General features: G+C 43.0%; 1 protein-coding gene across 1 annotated transcript in view; it reads left to right on the top strand.

Moving 5' to 3' along the window:
* ARL10 (ARF like GTPase 10) overlaps positions 1-21268 on the top strand; it is a 24333-nt gene extending 3065 nt beyond the window's left edge. The window contains exons 2-4 of the mRNA XM_069763979.1: positions 7826-7994; positions 19358-19533; positions 21020-21268. Of these exons, the coding sequence (XP_069620080.1) occupies positions 7826-7994; positions 19358-19533; positions 21020-21256 (582 nt within the window). The 3' untranslated portion in view covers positions 21257-21268. The remainder of the gene's footprint in view (positions 1-7825; positions 7995-19357; positions 19534-21019) is intronic.

Genomic DNA, 21268 nt, shown 5'->3' with positions numbered 1-21268 from the left:
GCGGCGCCGCTTCCGGCGCTGTGTATGCGGATGCTCCCTGCCACACTGTGTAATCTCTTGTCGTCTATCTACAGCTGACGGGGATGTTTTCATTAGGGTAAGCGTGGATCTGTATAAATAGTCGGCGGCCACACAGTATGGCACCTGCTCCTGACGAAGCCACTCCGGTGGCGACACGCGTTGGGCTCTTGCCCCCTGGACTTCCATAGGGATGGGTATTCTGGTCATGCTCTATTGGTATAGCTGCTCTATACTTTCAGCACCCTGCCCCATTTAGTGGGCCTCTTTTGGTATATGCTGCACACATTGTGTATTGGGGCTGTATATTTATTCCGGACACTTCCCAGGAACAGCACCAGTGTGCTCGATTGACATATATACATTCAGGCTGAGGGTTACTATCATATCCTATAAGGTCCTTTCGTATATGGGACAAATGCTAATTTAGCTTTAGTTTGTTTTTGTATCAGAGGCTGATCACCTCTTGATTGACAATCTACTCGACATATCTGTGAGGGGACTTTAATTGTTATACCTTATTGGTCATAGATATTATGTAGCTATTATACCTAACCCTTGGTCACTACCTCTCAATAAGGGTTATATTTGCTAATTGTACATTTGTATATTAGTTACTACTCGCTTACATGGGTATATTATGTGGTATTTGGGGTTTTCAATAGAACCTATCATTGTGTGCTGCGAGCTGGGCCAGGTATATGTCCTCTATTTCATCTTTACACTGTATTGATGTGCTATGCTTAGCTTTACCATTTGTCCAAATATGTATTTAGAGCAGCGGTACCCGTGATCTAATGACTATTTTGTTATTCTGTATTCTTATTGTATTATACATTATGTGTCCAGGGGGAGGTTCCCTAGAGGAATCTATGTTGTTACTTCTGTTATGATTCAAATACGGATGCATTTTTCCGGCGCATCCGCTGCCCCATTGTAAGGTGCGGGGAGGTGGGGGCGGAGTTCCGGCCGCGCATGCGCGGTCGGGAGAAAAAAACGTTACATGTAGGGTTTTTTTCTCTCGACGGTCCGCCAAGGCACGACGCATCCGTCGCAAATGCGTCGTCAATAGAAGTCTATGGGGAAAAAACGCATCCTGCAAGCACTTTTGCAGGATGTGTTTTTTCTGCAAAACGACGCATTGTGACGGATTTAAAAAAACGCTAGTGTGAAAGTACCCTTAGATGCACCAATTGTGGCACTTTGCCCGGCTCTTCCCACTTATCCTGTAGCGGTGGCAAGTGGGGTTTATATTTGTGGGGTTGATGTCACCTTTCTATTGTCTGGTGACACCAAGCCCACAGCTTAGTAATGGAACGGTCTGACATCAGAAATGCTAGTATTGGTAATCTCCAAAGGCCTTGGTACCTTGGTATCCCAGTTTCAACAGTGTGCAATGTTAAGAAGGTTGCCAAGAATGGAACCATAAAGAACCTCCCTGGATGTTTGGGGAAAGAGGAAAATTGACGAGATGTCTTTTGAAGGTTGGTGTAAGTGGAGGAATAAACACCACCTCAAACATCCAAAGACCTGACGGCCAACCTGGAACAGTCTGGGGTCAAGGTTTCAACAAGTACCATACGCCACACACTGAACCAAGTAGGGCTTTATGGGTGAAGGCCAAGGAAGAAACCATTGCTGAAGAAAAGCCATAAAAAAGAACAACTGATCTTTGCTAGAGTACCTTGACAAACCACAATCCATCTGGGAAAATGTTCTGTGGACAGATAAAAAAAAAAATAGAGCTTTTTGGCAATGCAAAGCAACAGTTTACAATGAAGCTTGGTGAAGGATCCATAATGCTGTGGGTTTGCTTTGCTGCATTCAACACTGCAGGCCTTGACCATATCCAAGGAATTAAGAAGAGATTAATGAGAGTGAAATTAACCCCTTTACCCCCAAGGGTGGTTTGCACGTTAATGACCAGGCCAATTTTTACAATTCTGACCACTGTCCCTTTATGAGGTTATAACTCCGAAACGCTTCAACGGATCCTGGTGATTCTGACATTGTTTTCTCGTGACATATTGTACTTCATGATAGTGGTAAAATTTCTTTGATAGTACCTGCGTTTATTTGTGAAAAAAACGGAAATTTGGTGAAAATTTTGAAAATTTCGCAATTTTCAAACTTTGAATTTTTATGCAATTAAATCACAGAGATATGTCACACAAAATACTTAATAAGTAACATTTCCCACATGTCTCCTTTACATCAGCATAATTTTGGAACCAATTTTTTTTTTTGTTAGGGAGTTATAAGGGTTAAAAGTTGACCAGCAATTTCTCATTTTTACAACACCATTTTTTTTTAGGGACCACGTCTCATTTGAAGTCATTTTGAGGGGTCTATATGATAGAAAATGCCCAAGTGTGACACCATTCTAAAAACTGCACCCCTCAAGGTGCTCAAAACCACATTCAAGAAGTTTATTAACCCTTCAGGTGTTTAATAGGAATTTTTGGAATGTTTAAATAAAAATGAACATTTAACTTTTTTACACAAAAAATTTACTTCAGCTCCAATTTGTTTTATTTTACCAAGGGTAACAGGAGAAATTGGACCCCAAAAGTTGTTGTCCAATTTGTCCTGAGTACGCTGATACCCCATATGTTGGGGTAAACCCCTGTTTGGGCACACAGGAGAGCTCGGAAGAGAAGGAGCACTGTTTTACTTTTTCAACGCAGAATTGGCTGGAATTGAGATCGGACGCCATGTCGTGTTTGGAGAGCCCCTGATGTGCCGAAACAGTGGAAACCCCCCAATTATAACTGAAACCCTAATCTAAACACACCCCTAACCCTAATTCCAACGGTAACCCTAACCACACCTCTAACCCTGACACACCCCTAACCCTAATCCCAACCCTATTCCCAACTGTAAATGTAATCTAAACCCTAACCCTAACTTTAGCCCCAACCCTAACTGTAGCCCCAACCCTAACCCTAGCCCTAACCCTAGCCCTAACCCTAGCCCTAACCCTAGCCCTAACCCTAGCCCTAGCCCTAGCCCTAACCCTAGCCCTAGCCCTAACCCTAGCCCTAATGGGAAAATGGAAATAAATACATTTTTTTTTATTTTTCCCTAACTAAGAGGGTGATGAAGGGGGGTTTGATTTACTTTTATAGCGCGGATTTTTATGATTGGCAGCCGTCACACACTGAAAGACCCTTTTTATTGCAAAAAATATTTTTTGCAATACCACATTTTGAGAGCTATAATTTTTCCATATTTTGGTCCACAGAGTCATGTGAGGTCTTGTTTTTTGCGGGACGAGTTGACGTTTTTATTGAAAACATTTTTGGGCACGTGACTTTTTTTTATCGCTTTTTATTCCGATTTTTGTGAGGAAGAATGACCAAAAGCCAGCTATTCATGAATTTCTATTGGGGGAGGCGTTTATACCGTTCCGCGTTTGGTAAAATTGATAAATCAGTTTTATTCTTCGGGTCAGTACGATTACAGCGATACCTCATTTATATCATTTTTTTATGGTTTGGTGCTTTTATACGATAAAAACTATTTTACAGAAAAAATAATTATTTTTGCATCGCTTTATTCTCAGGACTATAACTTTTTTATTTTTTTGCTGATGATGCTGTATGGCGGCTCTTTTTTTGCGGGACAATATGACGCTTTCAGCGGTACCATGGTTATTTATATCTGTCCTTTTGATCGCGTGTTATTCCACTTTTTGTTCGGCGGTATGATAATAAAGCGTTGTTTTTTGCCTCGTTTTTTTTTTTTTTTTCTTACGGTGTTTACTGAAGGGGTTAACTAGTGGGACAGTTTTATAGGTCGGGTCGTTACGGACGCGGAGATACTAAATATGTGTACTTTTATTGGTTTTTTTTTTTTTATTTAGATGAAGAAATGTATTTATGGGAATAATATTTTTTTTTTTTTTTTTCATTATTTTGGAATATTTTTTTTTATTTTTTTTACACATTTGGAAAATTTTTTTTTTACTTTTTTACTTTGTCCCGGGGGGGACATCACAGATCAGTGATCTGACAGTTTGCACAGCACTCTGTCAGATCACTGATCTGACATGCAGCGCTGCAGCCTTCACAGTGCCTGCTCTGAGCAGGCTCTGTGAAGCCACCTCCCTCCCTGCAGGACCCGGATCCGCAGCCATCTTGGATCCGGGGCTCGAGCAGGGAGGGAGGTGAGGAGACCCTCGCAGCAACGCGATCACATCGCGTTGCTGCGGGGGGCTCAGGGAAGCCCGCAGGGAGCCCCCTCCCTGCGCGGTGCTTCCCTGCACCGCCGGCACATCGCGATCATCTTTGATCGCGGTGTGCCAGGGGTTAATGTGCCGGGGGCGGTCCGTGACCGCTCCTGGCACATAGTGCCGGATGTCAGCTGCGATAAGCAGCTGACACCCGGCCACGATCGGCCGCGCTCCCCCCGTGAGCGCGGCCGATCGGCTATGACGTACTATCCCGTCCAGGGTCAGATAAGCCCAGGGCACCTCGACGGGATAGTACGTCTAAGGTCACAGAGGGGTTAAAGAGAGCGAAATGTCCTACCCAGTGTAAAAAAAAAAAACAAAAAACAACCATTTGATTTGAGCTGAAGATCATAGGTCCTCCAGCAAGACAATGACCCAAAGCACACATCCACAAGTAAACAGGAATGGTTGAAAAAGAAAAAAATGGACTGTTTTAAAATGGCCATCAATTAGTCCTGACCTCAATTTCATTTAAAATCTTTGAGGTGAGCTGACATTAGGAAAACGAACCCTGCGAACATTGAAGAGCTTGTACAACCTGCAAAGGACCAGTGGGAGAAAACACCAGCTGAGAAGTGCAAGAAGCTTATTGATGGCTACAAGAAACGTTAGGAGGCTGTCATCAGTGCCAAAGGGTGTGTGTTGTGAATTCCGCTCTTGGACTCCCTCCGGTGGTTGTAAGTGGCACTTTTGTGAGTTCTGCTCTTGGGCTCCCTCTTGTGGTTTCTAGTGGTATGGCTGCTCCTTGGAGTTAGCTGTCATCAGCTGCCTCCACTTATCTTCTCTTCTGCTCTGCTATTTAGGTCTGGCTCTTTCTTCAGCCTGTGCCACTTGTCAATGGTTCCTAGTTGGATTCACATCTCTTTGGATTTCCCTGTTATCCTGACCAGTTCAGCAAAGCTAAGTCCTTGCTTGCTCTTTTCTGTCCACCGTTTGTGGACTTATCCGTTCTGTGCTTTCTATGTTTGTCCAGCTTGTCAGTATGAATTAATTCTGTGTAGCTGGAAGCTCTGGGAAGCAGATTTACCCTCCAAACCTTTAGTCAAGTGTGGAGGTTTTTTGTAAACTCTGTGTGGATTTTTGTAGTGTTTTATACTGACCGCACAGTATTCCATCCTGTCCTATCAAGCTAGACTGGCCTCCTGTGCTCATCCTGGTTTCATTCTGTGTATGTCTTTTCCCTCTCCACTCACAGTCATTATTTGTGGGGGGCTATCTATCCTTTGGGGATTTTCTCTGAGGCAAGATAGTTTTCCTGTTTCTATCTTTAGGGGTAGTTAGTTCTCAGGCTGTGACGAGGTGCCTAGGGAGAGTTAGGAGCATCCCACGGCTACTTCTAGTGTTGTGTTGAGCTTAGGGACTGCGGTCAGTACAGTTACCACCTCCTTCAGAGCTCGTCCCATGTTGCTCCTAAACCACCAGATCATAACAGGTGTGCAACCAAGTATTAATTGGGGGAGTCTTTACTGCTGCACATGCTGTCTATTCTGTTTCTTCTAGGAAATCATGTAAGTTGATAAACAATGTTTTATTGTTGTATTACTTTGGACCACTAATCAAAAAATCCTGAGGATTTAACTATGGAACATTTCCATTTATTTCTGAAGATATTGTCTATGAAAAAAATGAAGGGGAGCCAATAACAATGAGCAGACATTTATAAGACACCTATCCATCACTAATCCTATAGTTACATGGTAAATACACAGCAAGAATAAAGCCCTTTATCTGAAATAAAAAGAAAACACACTTTATTTTTAAATAAAAAAGGAAAACGGTTAGAATCTCCTAACACCCACTCATGCCCTCGTCTCATAATAAAACCAAAATAAAAAGCAACAATATCCCTCACCTGTCGGTCGTTCTGTCCCACGCTGTAATCCATGTCTGCGATAGTTTTCAACCTGGACGGTGCCAAGATGCGACCGTCCAGGCTGAGAACCACTGGAGAGTGAGCTGCTGTGAGCCCAGCTGTGCTTTTCAGCCTGGACGGTCGCATCTTGGCACCGTCCAGGTTGAAAACTATCGCAGACATGGATTACAGCGTGGGACAGAATGATGGACAGGTAAGGGATATTGTTGTTTTATTACAGGTGACAAGGGCTTCAATGGAATAGGCGTTGGGTGAGTATAACTGTTTTTTTTTTTTTTTTTAAACACCTACTTTTTATTTCAAATAAAGGACTGTGTGCAAGTTTGGTAAAGCTTGAGAACTTCTCAAACTAACATGAAAATTGTACATCCAAGTACCGCACTCTCGCTCCACCAGACCATCATCTACAACTCTGACCACAATCGGACACGTCTTTGTATTTAAAAAATACAGACACGTAAAGTTAATGGGAACCTGCCAGCAGGACTTTGCACAGTAACCTACAGCCCTGGCCCTTATTTTCCACAATGAATAATATATATTCCTCTTCTGCAGGCAGGCTGCAGCATGATCACATCTATAATATGTATTTAATTCATTTTTTTGGTGGTATCCATAGATTCATAACAAAAAAATCAGTTTGAAAATGGCGCCGGCCGCACCTGTGCAGTAGCAGCTATCTGCACATAAACCTTAGCTTACCTCCAAGAGAAATTCACACGTTGTGGATGTGACGCACACACCGCAGGGCCGATTACACTGGGTAAAAAGCCCAGCTAGCATGAGATCGCTTTATATCCTATCCACTTTCATTGGAACTGTAAGATGCTGCTTTTCTGATGCAACAAAAATACGCAGCGTCAAATCGGCACCAAGAACTCATCGGGGGCACAACCTAGAGCCTGCAGTTTATTGAAGGCCGCTGTTCACCAACTCTCCACCTGTGCCATCAAGCCAGGATCTACTTCTTGTCATAACGTGGTCTGGTGAATTATCATAATTATTTATTTTTTGTAATAGTTTTACATAAATCACTCGTGTGGCTAACCCCCTTTTATCGACAAGACACGCAGTTTGCGGATTCGTAACTGTGCGTAATAGACATACTGTTAGGATTTAGCTTTACTTGCCAATTTCAACAACTTGCAGTCACATGCTGACCAGAATCTGACTTCACTCAGTAGAACATTGAGCAAAGTGTCTGAGACACCTGCCTACAAGTGATTGCAAGTATGGAAATCAATATTTAAGGTTGCGTGAAGATTGCTGAAACTGGCAAGCGGCGCCAAATCCTAACTGTGCATACATTGTTAGGATTCAGCAAGCTGCAAGGCTTGCCAAAAAATTTGCTCAGGAATGGACAACCCAAGCTATAGCTTCACTTAAACGTTTGTAGTTCACTATTATTTAGTTGCATAACAGCCATTATACTTCTGTGAAATAGGTGTTTGCTCTGTGCCTGGCAATGACCAAGCCTACTAGTAAAATACAGCTCTACAAGAGCCAGGGTTAATAACATCGACCTCTGTCTATTCAGTCTACCTCAGTGGCCCGTATCGGACCACCTTGTCAGAAGCATGGGATTTTCTTCCCTTTAATGTTCACCCCGTAACATGAAGAGTGGAGGAATGGGAAATTCCAGGTAGATCTTTAGGTGAGATCTTGGGTATAACCTTCATCCTCTCCTTGTATTTCCGCAGAATGACTACTTGGATCGGCAGATTTTGGTGTTGGGTTTGGATGGAGCCGGTAAAAGCAGTATAATCCACGCGATAAGCACCAACACCACCAGGTCCAGCTCGCCACCGACCCATGGGTTTAACGCGGCCCAGATTGTCAGCCAGGGACTGAGGATTGAACTGTTAGAGGGTGAGTTTCCCAGTCGTACTGGATTGCTTCTACGTAAATGGATGTCTGTCACCATGACCATAGTCCGTTATTGTAAGAGCAGGATGCGTCCGTGGACTTGTTATTGGCCGCCATCATTAATGTGCTTTATATCACTAGTCCCGCAGAAGAAATAAAGATAAGATTTACCAGCCACGCTTTCTTACCGGCTGTTGCTGGACACTGAAGGAGTCCATGGCGATCGTAGGCCCGCTGCCCAGTGGGGCCAGTCCTGTTGGCTTCAGTTTTGGATAACCTTGGTGGGCTTGGTAAATTTTTATTGCTACTTTTGTTGGATTTTGTGCCCAGTGCTTTATAACCCTAGAATGAATGAGCTACGTCCTCACTACTAATGGCCAGATATAATCCTGGATCACTACAGTAGCGTGCCGCGGTTTATTTTTAAAACGAGAGAATTCTCGATTCATTATTGAATTTGCGCCTTTTTAATGTCTAGTTTTTATTGTTTGCCTTATACTTTATAATATGTGCCATTGTATGTCTATTTTAGGTTTTCCCTTTCGTGTTGGTTTTGTTTTTTTTTTAGCCACTGCCAGCAGGGTTTTTACTGTTTTTAGGCGATTTCATCATTTGCAACTTTTCTAAAAGTTGCAAAACTTGTCAAATGTCCTCGTGTCTATGTACACCAGAATTATTTTTACGACATCTTGAAAAACGTGCTTTTTACTCTAAAGAGTTGACAGAAAATAGCTGTACGAAAATAATGAATTGTGTGTGCCAATTTAAAGAATTTGATGCAAAAAACGACAATGATTACCATAAGAGAAAAATAGAAGGGTCAAAGAGGTTGTCCACTACTTTAACACTGATGACCGACCCTTGGGATAGGTCATGAGTGTCTGATCGGTGGGTGTGGGACACCTGGCACTCCCGCTAATCAGCTAGTCTGGGTGTCGGCATTAGCCGGAAATGCTCGGTCTGCTGATAATGGCCGCAGATGGGTACTGCACATCCACCACCTATTGAAATCAGTAGGGGGCAGATGTGCAGTACCAGGCTATGGCCACTATCAGTAGACCAAGCAGGTCTGTAACGGAGCGTTTCTGGGCCCCGGCCGATCAGACATTGATGACCTATCCTAGCGTTAGTGGACAGCCTCTTTAAAGGATGTCATTGATGACCTGGGGCCTCCATGCTTTAAGACGAGACCAGAATCAGACCCAACCAGATATATTATGGGTTAATGTAAGGAGCTTCATGTGTGTCTGCAACTTTAACCCCAGATGGCTCAGGCTGTCAGGACTCCAATTCTGGTCTCATGTAAAAGCTGCTGTAGCTGAGGCACAGCCTGGTCAATGCCCCTTCCCCCACCCGAGTGACATAGGAGAGGGGGAGCACAGGCGGAATATGTGCAATGCTCATCCTGTTCCTGCATGATGTACACAACACCAAGTGTTAAAAACACACAGCTCTGTAAACGGAAAAATAAAAGTTACGGCCCTTACAGTATGGCGACATGTAAAAGACAAACAAAAAATGAGTAATGGTATTTTCATGCCAAAAAATCAAAGATGCCGCTAATAAACATATCAAATTTATATATCGCACATAGTAAACACCATTAAAAAGTGGTCGAATTGCTGTCATGTCTCTGAAAAGATGGTAAAAAATGACTAGTCACATGTACAAACGTGACACCTTACCCTGCAAAAAAAAAATTAGCCCTCTGTCAACAGAAAAATAAGTCCTCTCTCCCAGAAGACTGTGACCTACAAATATGCTTGTTTTTAAAGACGGATTTTTAATGTGCTGCCTTGGTGAAACATGAATATAATAATTCTTATTTCCATAGCAACAGCATATTCCGCTGCACTTTACAATTTAGGGGACATAGCCTTATCTGTACATGTGCACACGGATTTGCCCACGGATCTGCAGCAGTTTTCCATGCGTTTTACAGTACCATGTAAACCTATGGAAAACCAAATCCGCTGTGCACATGCACTACGCGGATTCACAGCGTTGTTTTTTCCGCAGCATGTCAATTCTTTTGGCAGAACTGCAGCGTTTCTGCACCCATAGACTTGTATTGAGTCAGGCAAATCCGCTGCAAAAACCGCAGATGTAAAAAAAATCTGCGGTTTAGCTGCGGGTGAAACGCTGCAGATCGGGAGGAGTGTGTATGTATGTATGTATGCGGGCGGGGTCTGTGGGCTGGCCATGGGTCTGCAGCGCAGTCCGGGCGTCTGCGGGGGGGTGGGGGTGTCTGTGTGTGCGCGCGCGTCTGTGCAGGCATCGACCGACAAGTCTCATCGCGCTATGCCTGCTATAGTGACTGTGATTGACACATTAGCCAATGATGGGACAATAGTAGTCATATCATCAAGGCTAATTTGTTGAATGTAAAAACAAAAAGTACATACTACAACACAAACAACATACTCACCAACACACCTTGATCCTGAAGCCCTCGATCACCTGTAAAAAATATTAAAATAATAAACCAACAATATACTCCCTGTGTTGGCAGTAATCCAATTAATACGAGTGTCCCACGATTCTATCCCGTGGAGAGCTGCCATATCAGCTGATGCGACCGCTCTCCAGGGGCTCCGGCGATACAATGACGGAAGATATCCTTCCGCACTATATCCCTGCGCTGTGAGTATAGTTCATACTCCCTTGCGGCAATGCTATGTGGGAAAATTCCCACGCAGCATTGCCATAAAGTGAGAGCAATGAACTCAGGTAACCTTCAGTGATGCACTGAAGGAGCCATTGTCTCCTGTCAGTGTGTCACTGGAGGCCCTATAGAGCGGCGACATCACCCGATGTCACTGTTCTCTTGGGGAGATCATTGTGGGACACGTTATTAATTGGATTACGGCGGACAGGGAGTATACGGTTGATTTATTTTAATTTCTTTGCAGGCGATCGAGGGCGTTGCAGGAATTAGGCATGTTTGTAAGTATGGTGAAATTAAGAATATTAAAATACTTAGTTCTGGCTTTTCTTTTTAAACTTTCACTACTATAGGATTAATAATGGATAGGCGTCTTATTGAAGCCTCTCCATTACTAACCAGGCTTAATGTCACCTTACAATACAAAGGTGACATTAACCACTTACTACCCCATATCCCACCTCTACAAGGGAGTGGGAAGAGAGGGGCTAAGTGCCAGAATTGGCGCATCTTAGAGATGTGCCATTTCTGGGGCGGCTGGGGGTTGGTATTTGTAGCTGGGGGGGGGGGCGCAAATATCCATGGCCCCTCTCTAGGCCATGACTATCAGCCCGCAGCTGTCTGCGTAGCCTTTCTAGCTATAAAATATAGGGGACTCCACGTCTTTTTTTGTGGGGGGGTCCCCCTATTTTAATAACCAGTAAGGGCTAAATATACAGCTGCCGGCAGATATTCATAGCCTGGGAAGGGGACATGGGTATTACCCCCTTCCCAGGCTTCAAATATAAGGCCCCCGGCTTTCCCCCTCTGGCGCCGAAAATTGCACGGGACCCCACAACAAAATTTTTTTTCCCATTTTTCTTTTTAAATGAAACATATTATTCACTAATAAAAATCATCCTTGCTATTTATCTATGGATAGATGTAGATAGATATATCTATGAATAGATATCTATCTCTCATTCCTTCTCTCTATAGAAGGAATGAGATAGATAGAAGGAATGAGAGATAGATGACAGAAGGAATTAGATATAGATGATTGAGAGATATCGATGATAGATAGATCTATACATAGAACGATAGATCTATACATAGAACGATAGATAATATCTATCATCGATATCTCTCATTCCTTCTATCTATAGATAGAAGGAATGAGAGATGATAGAGAAGGAATGAGATATAGATATATAGATAGGAATTAGATGATAGATAGAAGGAATGAGCAAATAATACAAAACCCGGCACTCAACTTTGTGGTGTGAAGAAATGAAAGATTTATTATCCCCAATCAGAAAACGTTTCGGTCCCACAGCTGGACCTTCATCAGTAATCGTATTCAGCGGTGGATGCCGCGATGACAGCACCTATATAGGCTGTAACTTTTCTCTCTGGATATCCAATACTATATTGGTAGCAACCTCCGGGCAGGCCATATAGCCACTTGAATCTATACATTGTCCCAGTAAACGTTACTGATGAAGGTCCAACTGTGGGACCGAAACGTTTTCTGATTTGGGATAATAAATCTTTCATTTCTTCACACCACAAAGTTGAGTGCCGGGTTTTGTATTATTTGCTGATTACGGTTTGGGAACCTACCCGTGCACCTCATACGGTTGTGCACACGTGTTTCTAACTAGATAGAAGGAATGAGACATACTGATAGGGAATTTATATTGTGAGTCCCAACATGGACAGCGATGATATGTGCAAAAACTGTAAAACGCTGCGGAATATGTTAGCGCTATATAAAAAGATTATTATTATTAATAATGAGAGCTATAGATGATAGATAAATCTATAGATAGAAGGAAAGGGATAGATGGATCTATAGATAATATCTATCGTTCTATGTATAGATCTATCTATCCATCTCATTCCTTCTATCTATCATTCCTTCTATGTATATTTATATCTATCTATCAGTGTGTGTAATGGAGTGTGGGTTGGACAAATGTAAAAGAGGAGGTTGGACAAGAAATGACATCACAAATTTTTTTTGTTCAATAATAGATCTTTATTAGGCTTTCAAAAACGCATACAAATCTGCATTAAAAAAACGCATCAAAAATGCACATGCGTTTTCTGCCAAGAGATGCAGATTCAGTGCGGACAAATCCGCAGGCAAATCTGCAACGTGCACGTAGCCTAAAGACATCACAAGTAACGCACAATTCAGCCTCATCAGTGAGGGCCATGCAGCCACAGGAAACCATCCCAAGAGGCGCCTCTTCCTTGTGCCCATACAGTAGTGTAGAGCCATAGATTGTAGTTGGAGAAAAACTGAAATTGTGAAAAACTGCTGCTAAACTTTAAGGGGTTTTCCAAAGTTTTTTTTTTCCTAATTATTACGTTTCAGTGGCCTGTGGTCTCTACCCCCACTCTGAAACGGATCATCATCAAAAAGCAGGGCTGTGGAGGAGAAGCCCATTTTGGTGGAGTCGCTGTCATATAAATTGAGGAGTCGGATGTTGGCTTACCGACTCCATGGCCCTGTCAACAAGGATGGCCCTATCAGGCACTGGGCTATTTTCTGCGATACTGAGCATGTGCCTGGTGTAAATACAGTTGTACGCCATCAGTGCTATCCAATGTGTTACTTTAATATCATACAGACTATGGCCACCCTTGCCATTTCTATAGACAAGTGAGAAGCCAGCAAGAGAACGCAGTGAAGTAACGCAGCGGCGATCAGTGACAGTATGCTGAGCGAGTTCCAGATGATGATCCATTTCAGGATTGGGGCTACGGTCTTGACCGCAAAGCTGGCCCCCTGATGACATGTCATTTGAAAAGCCCCAGTGCATGCTGGGAGACTTAAATGGAAGGTCATTGGAAGACAAAATAAATAAAAAATGGGAAGAGTAAGGATTTTACTAGAAAAGTGCTTAGGTGTTTTATTTTTTCCGTACATTAAATCTTATTAAATTCAGCTGGTTTCAGATAACCCCTTATAAACAGTCTAATGCACCTCCCCCCCCCCCCCCCCCCCAAAAAAAAAAAAAAAAAATTATATATATTTATTTATTTTTTTTTTATTTTTTTTAAATGGACATATAAAAAATGCAAAACCATTACCATTTGAAAGAGGACCTATTCATTCAGTCTGTAAAAATTATAACTAAATAGAAAAAGGTGATCTCTCCAGGCAGATTTATAAAACCAAAATCTTATTTGAAGTGCAGCGAGAATAGTAAAAATAGTTTTGACTTTGTGGAAAGTCCTCTTTAACCCTTTCACACAATGGCCATTTTCTGTTTTGTTTTTTTTTCCTCCTTTTCTTTCAAGAGCCCCATAACTTAATTTTTTTCCCCATTTACAGTAGTGTTCAAAATAATAGCAGTCCAATATGACTAACCAGATTAATCATTGTTTTGGGCGTAGATTATATTACGACCTGTCACACAACTTACCAGTTGGTGCAGTCGATTCTAAGAAAACCAACACTCAGCATTCATCATCTGCAGGTTTTTGAGTCTGTGTAATAGAATAATTAATTTAAAGGGGATGTGTTCAAAATAAGTGTGGAGCTCAATTAGCGAGGTCAGTCATTCTGTGAAGAAACAGGTGAATCAGGTGGCCCTTATTTAAGGATGAAGCCAGGACATGTTGTACATTGATTTCTCCTTGGAAGCCTGAGAAATAGGAGTCGGTCGAGACATTGGTCAGAAGAACAGCGTACTTTGATTAAAAAGTTGATTTGAGAGGGTAAAACTTATAAAGAAGTGCAGACAATGATAGGCTGTTCAGCTAAAATGATATCCAATGCTTTAAAATGAAAAGACAAACCGGAGAGACGTGGAAGGGAACAGAAGACGACCATTCAAATTGATGGAACACCAGCCAGAATGGCAAAAGCTCAGCTAGTGATCAGCTCCAGGATGATCAAAGACAGTCTCAAGTTACCTGTCAGTAATGCGTCAGTTAGAAGAGACTAGGCTACTTTCACACTAGCGTCGTACTCGGCCCATCGCAGTGCGTCGGGCCGAGGTAACGACGCTAGCAGTGAAATGCGCCGCACAACGGGGGCAGCGGATGCATTTTTCCAGTGCATCCGCTGCCCCATTGTGAGGTGCGGGGAGATGGGGGAGGAGTTCCGGCCGCGCATGCGCGGTCGGAAATGGCGGACTGTCGGAAGCAATAAACGTTACATGTAACGTTTTTTGCTCCCAGTGGTCCGCCACAACACGGCGCAACCGTCGCACGACGGTTGCGACGTGTGTCAATGCGTTGCCATTAGTCTATGGGGCAAAAACGCATCCTGCAGACAACTTTGCAGGATGCGTTTTTTTCCACTAAACGACACATTGCGTCGTATTGAAAAAAAACACTAGTGTGAAAGTAGCCTTAGCAAGAAGTCCACACAAAGTCCAACTGTTAAAAAGAACAAACAAACATGTACTGAAGCTGACACAATATGCCACAGAACACATCAACTGACCTAAAGAGAAATGGAGAAATATTTTTGTGGACAGATGAAAGTAAAAATTGTACTTTTAGGGCCCAAGGGCCAAAGACAGTTTGTCAGACGACCCACCAAACTCTGCATTCAAGCCACAGTACACTCTGCAGACAGTGAAGAATGGTGGTGCATATTTCTCTTACTATGGTGCCAGACTGATTTACCGAATACCAGGAATCATGGCTCAGTTTGCAAACATTAAAATACGGGAATAAGTCACGTTACCTTACAAAAAACACATCAACATTTTCCCACATATAATTGACCATAAAGCAATACAGTAGAACTCCAAACAAACATACAGGTCAGGTATCAAAACAGTTAATTTTTATTTTCCACAACTTCATAAAAGAACAAGAATGTAAGACAATATCAACGGTACAGAAAAAATAGGTGGGTACATCCAGAAAAAGTCCTCAGTCTCTTGTACATAAACATATTAGTACAATATATATATATATATATATATATATATATATATATATATATACACACATGCATACACATCTCATTATGGTAGCCATCCCATAAAGGAAACAGAAAAGGCCGTACTTGGTAGGAAAGACCACAGTACATGAATCCCTATCATACAACAGCTAAGTTGCAATAGTAACATAAGGTATGTATAGGTGCTCAGTAATGTGGCACAGTAAGGGTATGTGTTCACGTTCAGGATTGCATCAGGATTTGGTCAGGTAAAATCCTGACCAAACCTGTCCCTGAGGTCACTGGCAGGTCACCTGCATTGTCCTTGCGTTGTTTCAGCATTGTAAGGACATGCTGCGTTCTTAAAAGATGCGCCACACGTGCGTTTTCGCGGGTCTGCCGCATGCATCTTTTAATGCATAGTGGAGACGGGATTTCATGAAATCCCCTCCACTATGCTGTAACATCTGGACGCTGCGGCTCAACGCGTCAAACGCAGCGTTTCCTGAACGTGAAAACATACCCTAAGGGAGCCTATTAGATAAGCCAAGGACGGAGGCGGTATAATTACCTGAGGACAGAACCTGGGGACCCACCACACCCGACGCGCGTTTCTCTTTGCAACGCTTCGTGCAGGGTTTCTTACGCTGAAGAGGATATACCCTTGAATTGGGTGTTCCAACAAGACAACGACCCTAAACGGCAAAATCTTGGTTCTTTTCCAACAAAACTGAGGTTGTGGAGTGGCCAACCCAATCCCCGGACCTTAAAGGGACTCTGTCACCTGAATTTGGCGGGACTGGTTTTGGGTCATATGGGCGGAGTTTTCGGGTGTTTGATTCACCCTTTCCTTACCCGCTGGCTGCATGCTGGCTGCAATATTGGATTGAAGTTCATTCTCTGTCCTCCATAGTACACGCCTGCGCACGGCAATCTTGCCTTATGCAGGTGTGTACCATGGAGGACAGATAATGAACTTCAATCCAATATTGCAGCCAGCGGGTAAGGAAAGGGTGAATCAAACACCCGAAAACTCCGCCCATATGACCCAAAACCAGTCCCGCCAAATTCAGGTGACAGGTTCCCTTTAATCCGATAGAACACTTGTGGGGTGACACTAAAAATGCCGTTTCTGAGGCAAAGCCAGCAAATGCCAAAACATTGTGGGATGTAATCCAAGCATCCTGGGCTGGAATAACAGGTGACAGAAGTTGGTTGACGCCATGCAACGTAGATGTGAAGCAGTTCAAAAAAAAAAACAACTGTGGGTAACAACTAAATATTAGGTTAGTGATTCACAGGAATGCTAAATAGTCATAAAAAAAACAGTACATATTGTGAGTTTGTAAAGACAAATGCAGACACTGCTATTTTTTAAAACCGTCCAATGTTCATTTGTTTTTTGTAAAGTATTTAAAATTATCTACATTTCTCTTCATGTTCTGAATGAGGAAACAGTGTGCAATGTTCCCAGTGCTGGAAATAAAAACTAGTATGGAGATTGTGATTAACTCATGTTTTGGAACACACTGCGTTTATAGCCGTATGAGGGCTTGTTTTTGCTGGACAAGTTGTAGTTCGGAATGACACCATTTTATCATTTGATGCACTGGAAAGCAGGAAACAATTCTAAGTACGGTATGTTGAAATTGCTACAAAAAAAGTGCAATTTCCCGATCGTTCTTTTTTTATTTACCATGTTCACTATACATGTACACTAGTGATTATATTGCCAAGTCTCTGTAAAACTGACCTGGCAATATAATTCTCCAGGTCAGTACAAGTATGCAGATACTAAACCTGCATTGTCTTTAACCCCTTCATGACCGGAGCTTTTTTTTGGTTTTGCGTTTTCGTGTTTCGCTCCCCTGCTTCCCAGAGCCATGACTTTTTTTATTTTTCCGTCAGTATGGCCATGTCATGGCTTATTTTTTGCGAGACAATTTGTACTTTTGAGTGATCCCATTGGTTTTACCATCTTGTGTAACGGAAAATGGGGAAAAAAAAATTTAACAGCTGACTTGTGCCTCTAACAGCCATGGGTGGAATCACAATCCACCTGCAGCTGTTAACCTGTTAAATGTCTGTCAATCTCTGACAGCGGCATTTAACACGCGATTCCGTGAAGTGCGCCGGAAATCCCGTCCATCAATGACCCAGCCACGTGATCGCAGGTCACCGATGGGTTGGCATGACAACCAGAGGTCTCCAGCATAACTCTATGGTTGTCACTGCTGGATTGGTATGAGCAATGGTCGGCGCTCATAGCAAGTGAGCATTTCTACTAGACATAGGCAATGTGATCATCGCCTTTATGTAACAGCCAATCCGACAACTGCAGCTTCTAGTCTCCCATGGAGACTATTGAAGCATGCAAAAAGTAAATAAAAAGTTTCAAAATATATAAAGTTCAAATCACCCCCCTTTCGCCCTATTCAAAAAAAAAAAAAAAAAATCAAAATATACATACAGTTCACAATCGCCCGATCAATATAAAAAAAGAAATAACCCGATCAGCGTAACGAGAAAAAAATTAAATGCCAGAAATACTTTTTTGGTCGCCGCTACATTGCAATAACGGGTGATCAAAAGATTTTATCTACGCCAAAATGGTATCCATAAAAACCTCAGATCGGCGTGCAAAAAATAAGCCCTCAACCAGCCCCAGATCCCGAAAAACGGAGACACTACAGGTCTCGGAATATGGCGCTTTTTTTTTTTTTTTTTTTCCACCACTCAAAAAAATACCTAGACATGTTTGGTGTCTATGAACTCATAATGACCTGGAGAATCAATGTCATATCAGTTTTAACATTTAGTGAAGATGGTTAAAAAAGCAAACTAGAATTGCACTTTTTTTTGCAATTTCACCATTTTCCCCGTTTTCCAGTACATCGTATGTTAAAACCAATGGTGCCGTTCCAAAGTACAACTCGTCACGCCAAAAAAAAAAAAGCCCTCACATAGCCATATTGACGGAAAAATAAAAGTTATGGCTCTGGGAAGAAGGGGAGCAAAAAAAACGAATATACCTCCGGCCATGAAGGGGGTTAAACATTGCTTGTTTAAAAACATGCTATCAATCGACCGTTGATCGGTAAATATTAGTGATCAGCGGCCATTTAATGCTGCAAGCTGGGTGTTGTAAACCCCCTTTACTTTGGCTGCCCAGTGGATTAAGGACTTCTTGTGTAAGGGTACCGTCACACAGTGGCATTTTGATCGCTACGACGGCACGATCCGTGACGCTCCAGCATTGTAACAATATCGCTCCAGCGTCGTAGACTGCTGTCACACTTTGCAATGTACGACGCTGGAGTGATAATTTCATGACGTATGTGCGATGTAGAAGCCGTTGGTTACTATGCGCACATCGTATACAATATCGTGCACCTTTGTTACACCATGCCGCCACAGCGGGACACTAGACGACGAAAGAAAGTTTCAAACGATCTGCTACGACGTACGATTCTCAGCGGGGTCCCTGATCGCAGGAGCGTGTCAGACACAGCGAGATCGCTGGAACGTCACGGATATATCGCTGGAACGTCACAAATCGTGCCGTCGTAGCGATCAAAATGCCACTGTGTGATGGTACCCTTACTAATGATTATTACCAGTTGACACCTGCACTCCACAGGGATGCATGCAACCCAATGGATTTTGCTGGACTGCAGGCAAAGTACAATAGTTAAGATTAATTAGACATGCTACAATTAATTTACATGTAGCCCAGGCCTTGGGTTGATTACTAATTTTGAAAGCAGTAAGTGACTTTTTATATAATAAAGCAGTCTTTTTTTATTGTAGTCGGAGGCAGCCAAAATCTTCGGACATACTGGAACCAGTATCTGAAGAAAACACATTTTCTGGTCTTTGTTGTGGACTCCACAGATGACATACGCCTGCAGCTAGCGAGACATGAGCTGCATCGACTTCTGGAAGGAGCACCACAACTGCCCCTGATGGTGCTGGCAAATAAACAGGTAAACAAGAAGCAAATAGATTACGGTCTTATCCAGGGCTGTGGAGTCGGTAAGCCAAACCTCCGACTCCTTACTTTCCCCGACTCGCTCATTTGCCTCACTACTGAGCATGTACATAAAGTGCAGCACAGATTCATCTCAACTACACCACAGCACTGCCTCACTACTGAGCATGAACATAAAGTGCAGCACAGATTCATCTCAATTATGACCCCACAGCCCCGCCTCACTACTGAGCATGTACATACAGTGCAGCACAGATTCATCTCTACTATGACACCACAGCCCTGCCTCACTACTGAGCATGTACATACAGTGCAGCACAGATTAATCTCAACTATGACACCACAGCCCTGCCTCACTACTGAGCATGTACATACAGTGCAGCACAGATTCATCTCAATTATGACCCCACAGCTTTGCCTCACTACTGAGCATGTACGTAAACTGCAGCACAGATTCATCTCAACTATGACACCACAGCCCTGCCTCACTACTGAGCATGTACATAAAGTGCAGCACAGATTCATCTCAACTACACCACAGCCCTGCCTCACTACTGAGCATGTACACAAAGTGCAGCACAGATTCATCTCCACTAAAAGCCGAGATTCTTAGATCAGGAACAGAAGAGACATTTATAGGACATTTCAGAACTTTCACAAATTATAAAAAAATATTACAGTACATCCTGCACTGAACTACTGTACTCAATTATATATTTTAGGAGTAGGTCCATTTTATACCAACTCAGACTCCACAGCCCTGGTTTTATCATAACACTCTGCAACCTTATGTTGCTGGATTTGACACAGACAGACAAGTCTAGTACAATCCATTACATGGCCCAAAGCAGGCTGGTTCCTGACCATCATGCCTATATGAGCTTGTTTTATATACCGTCCATATTCCACATTCAGGAAAGTGGACCTCAAATTCTCTAAAATAACTTGAGCAGGTCCTCTCCCTCTTAAGTCTAGCACTAGTTCTAAGCTGCCGCAATGGTCTTGGTGGTTTGGCTGCAGCGGTGACAGCATGCATTATCACTGTGGCTAAGATCAGAGGCCCGTGACTGGCCACAATGATGTGCTCTGTCAGCATGTCACCACCGTAGCCAAGGCACCTAACTCCAAAACCGCAGTAAGGAATCAGTGTTGGACCCCGGTGAGGAGAGTACCTGCTCAGCAGAGAATGAGTAAACCTGCTGCTTTGTAGTTCTTCATATTCATGAGCTCTGTATAACCCTGCCCACAGTGACCGCTTTCTGCCTATGCACAGTGTACACAGCTGCCAATCAGTGATGTGGGTGGTGTGATACAGAGCTCAGCATTCAGAACTGGTAAATCTGCAGAAATTAAAACTGACAAAACTCCAGTAAGTGACATTGCTGGAATTAGGGTCTCTCCCCCTACATCATGGTGCTCCCAGATGTGGAGCAATAATCTGGTGACAATGGCTGTGTACAACATTTAATACCTCTCTTCAGGACTGTAGGTCTGCTCTCGGCATCTCTGACATTTCCTCGGAGCTATCACTGCACAGAATTGAAGGGCTAAGAGAAGTGACGCTGCTGGGGACCAGCGCAGTGTATGATGGTTATGGGAACAGCACCTCTATACAGACTGTACGATCGATGCTGGAGGAAAAGCTGCACAAAATCCAGGACGCGGAGGCAAACGCACATCACCATGCGACCTCTCTGGCAGGAGAGAAGAGTGCCTAATGGACACAGTCT

This window comes from Ranitomeya imitator, chromosome 4 (assembly GCF_032444005.1).
Source record: "Ranitomeya imitator isolate aRanImi1 chromosome 4, aRanImi1.pri, whole genome shotgun sequence".
Classification (NCBI taxonomy): Eukaryota; Metazoa; Chordata; class Amphibia; order Anura; family Dendrobatidae; genus Ranitomeya; species Ranitomeya imitator.
This window is presented reverse-complemented; position numbering and strand designations above follow the sequence as displayed.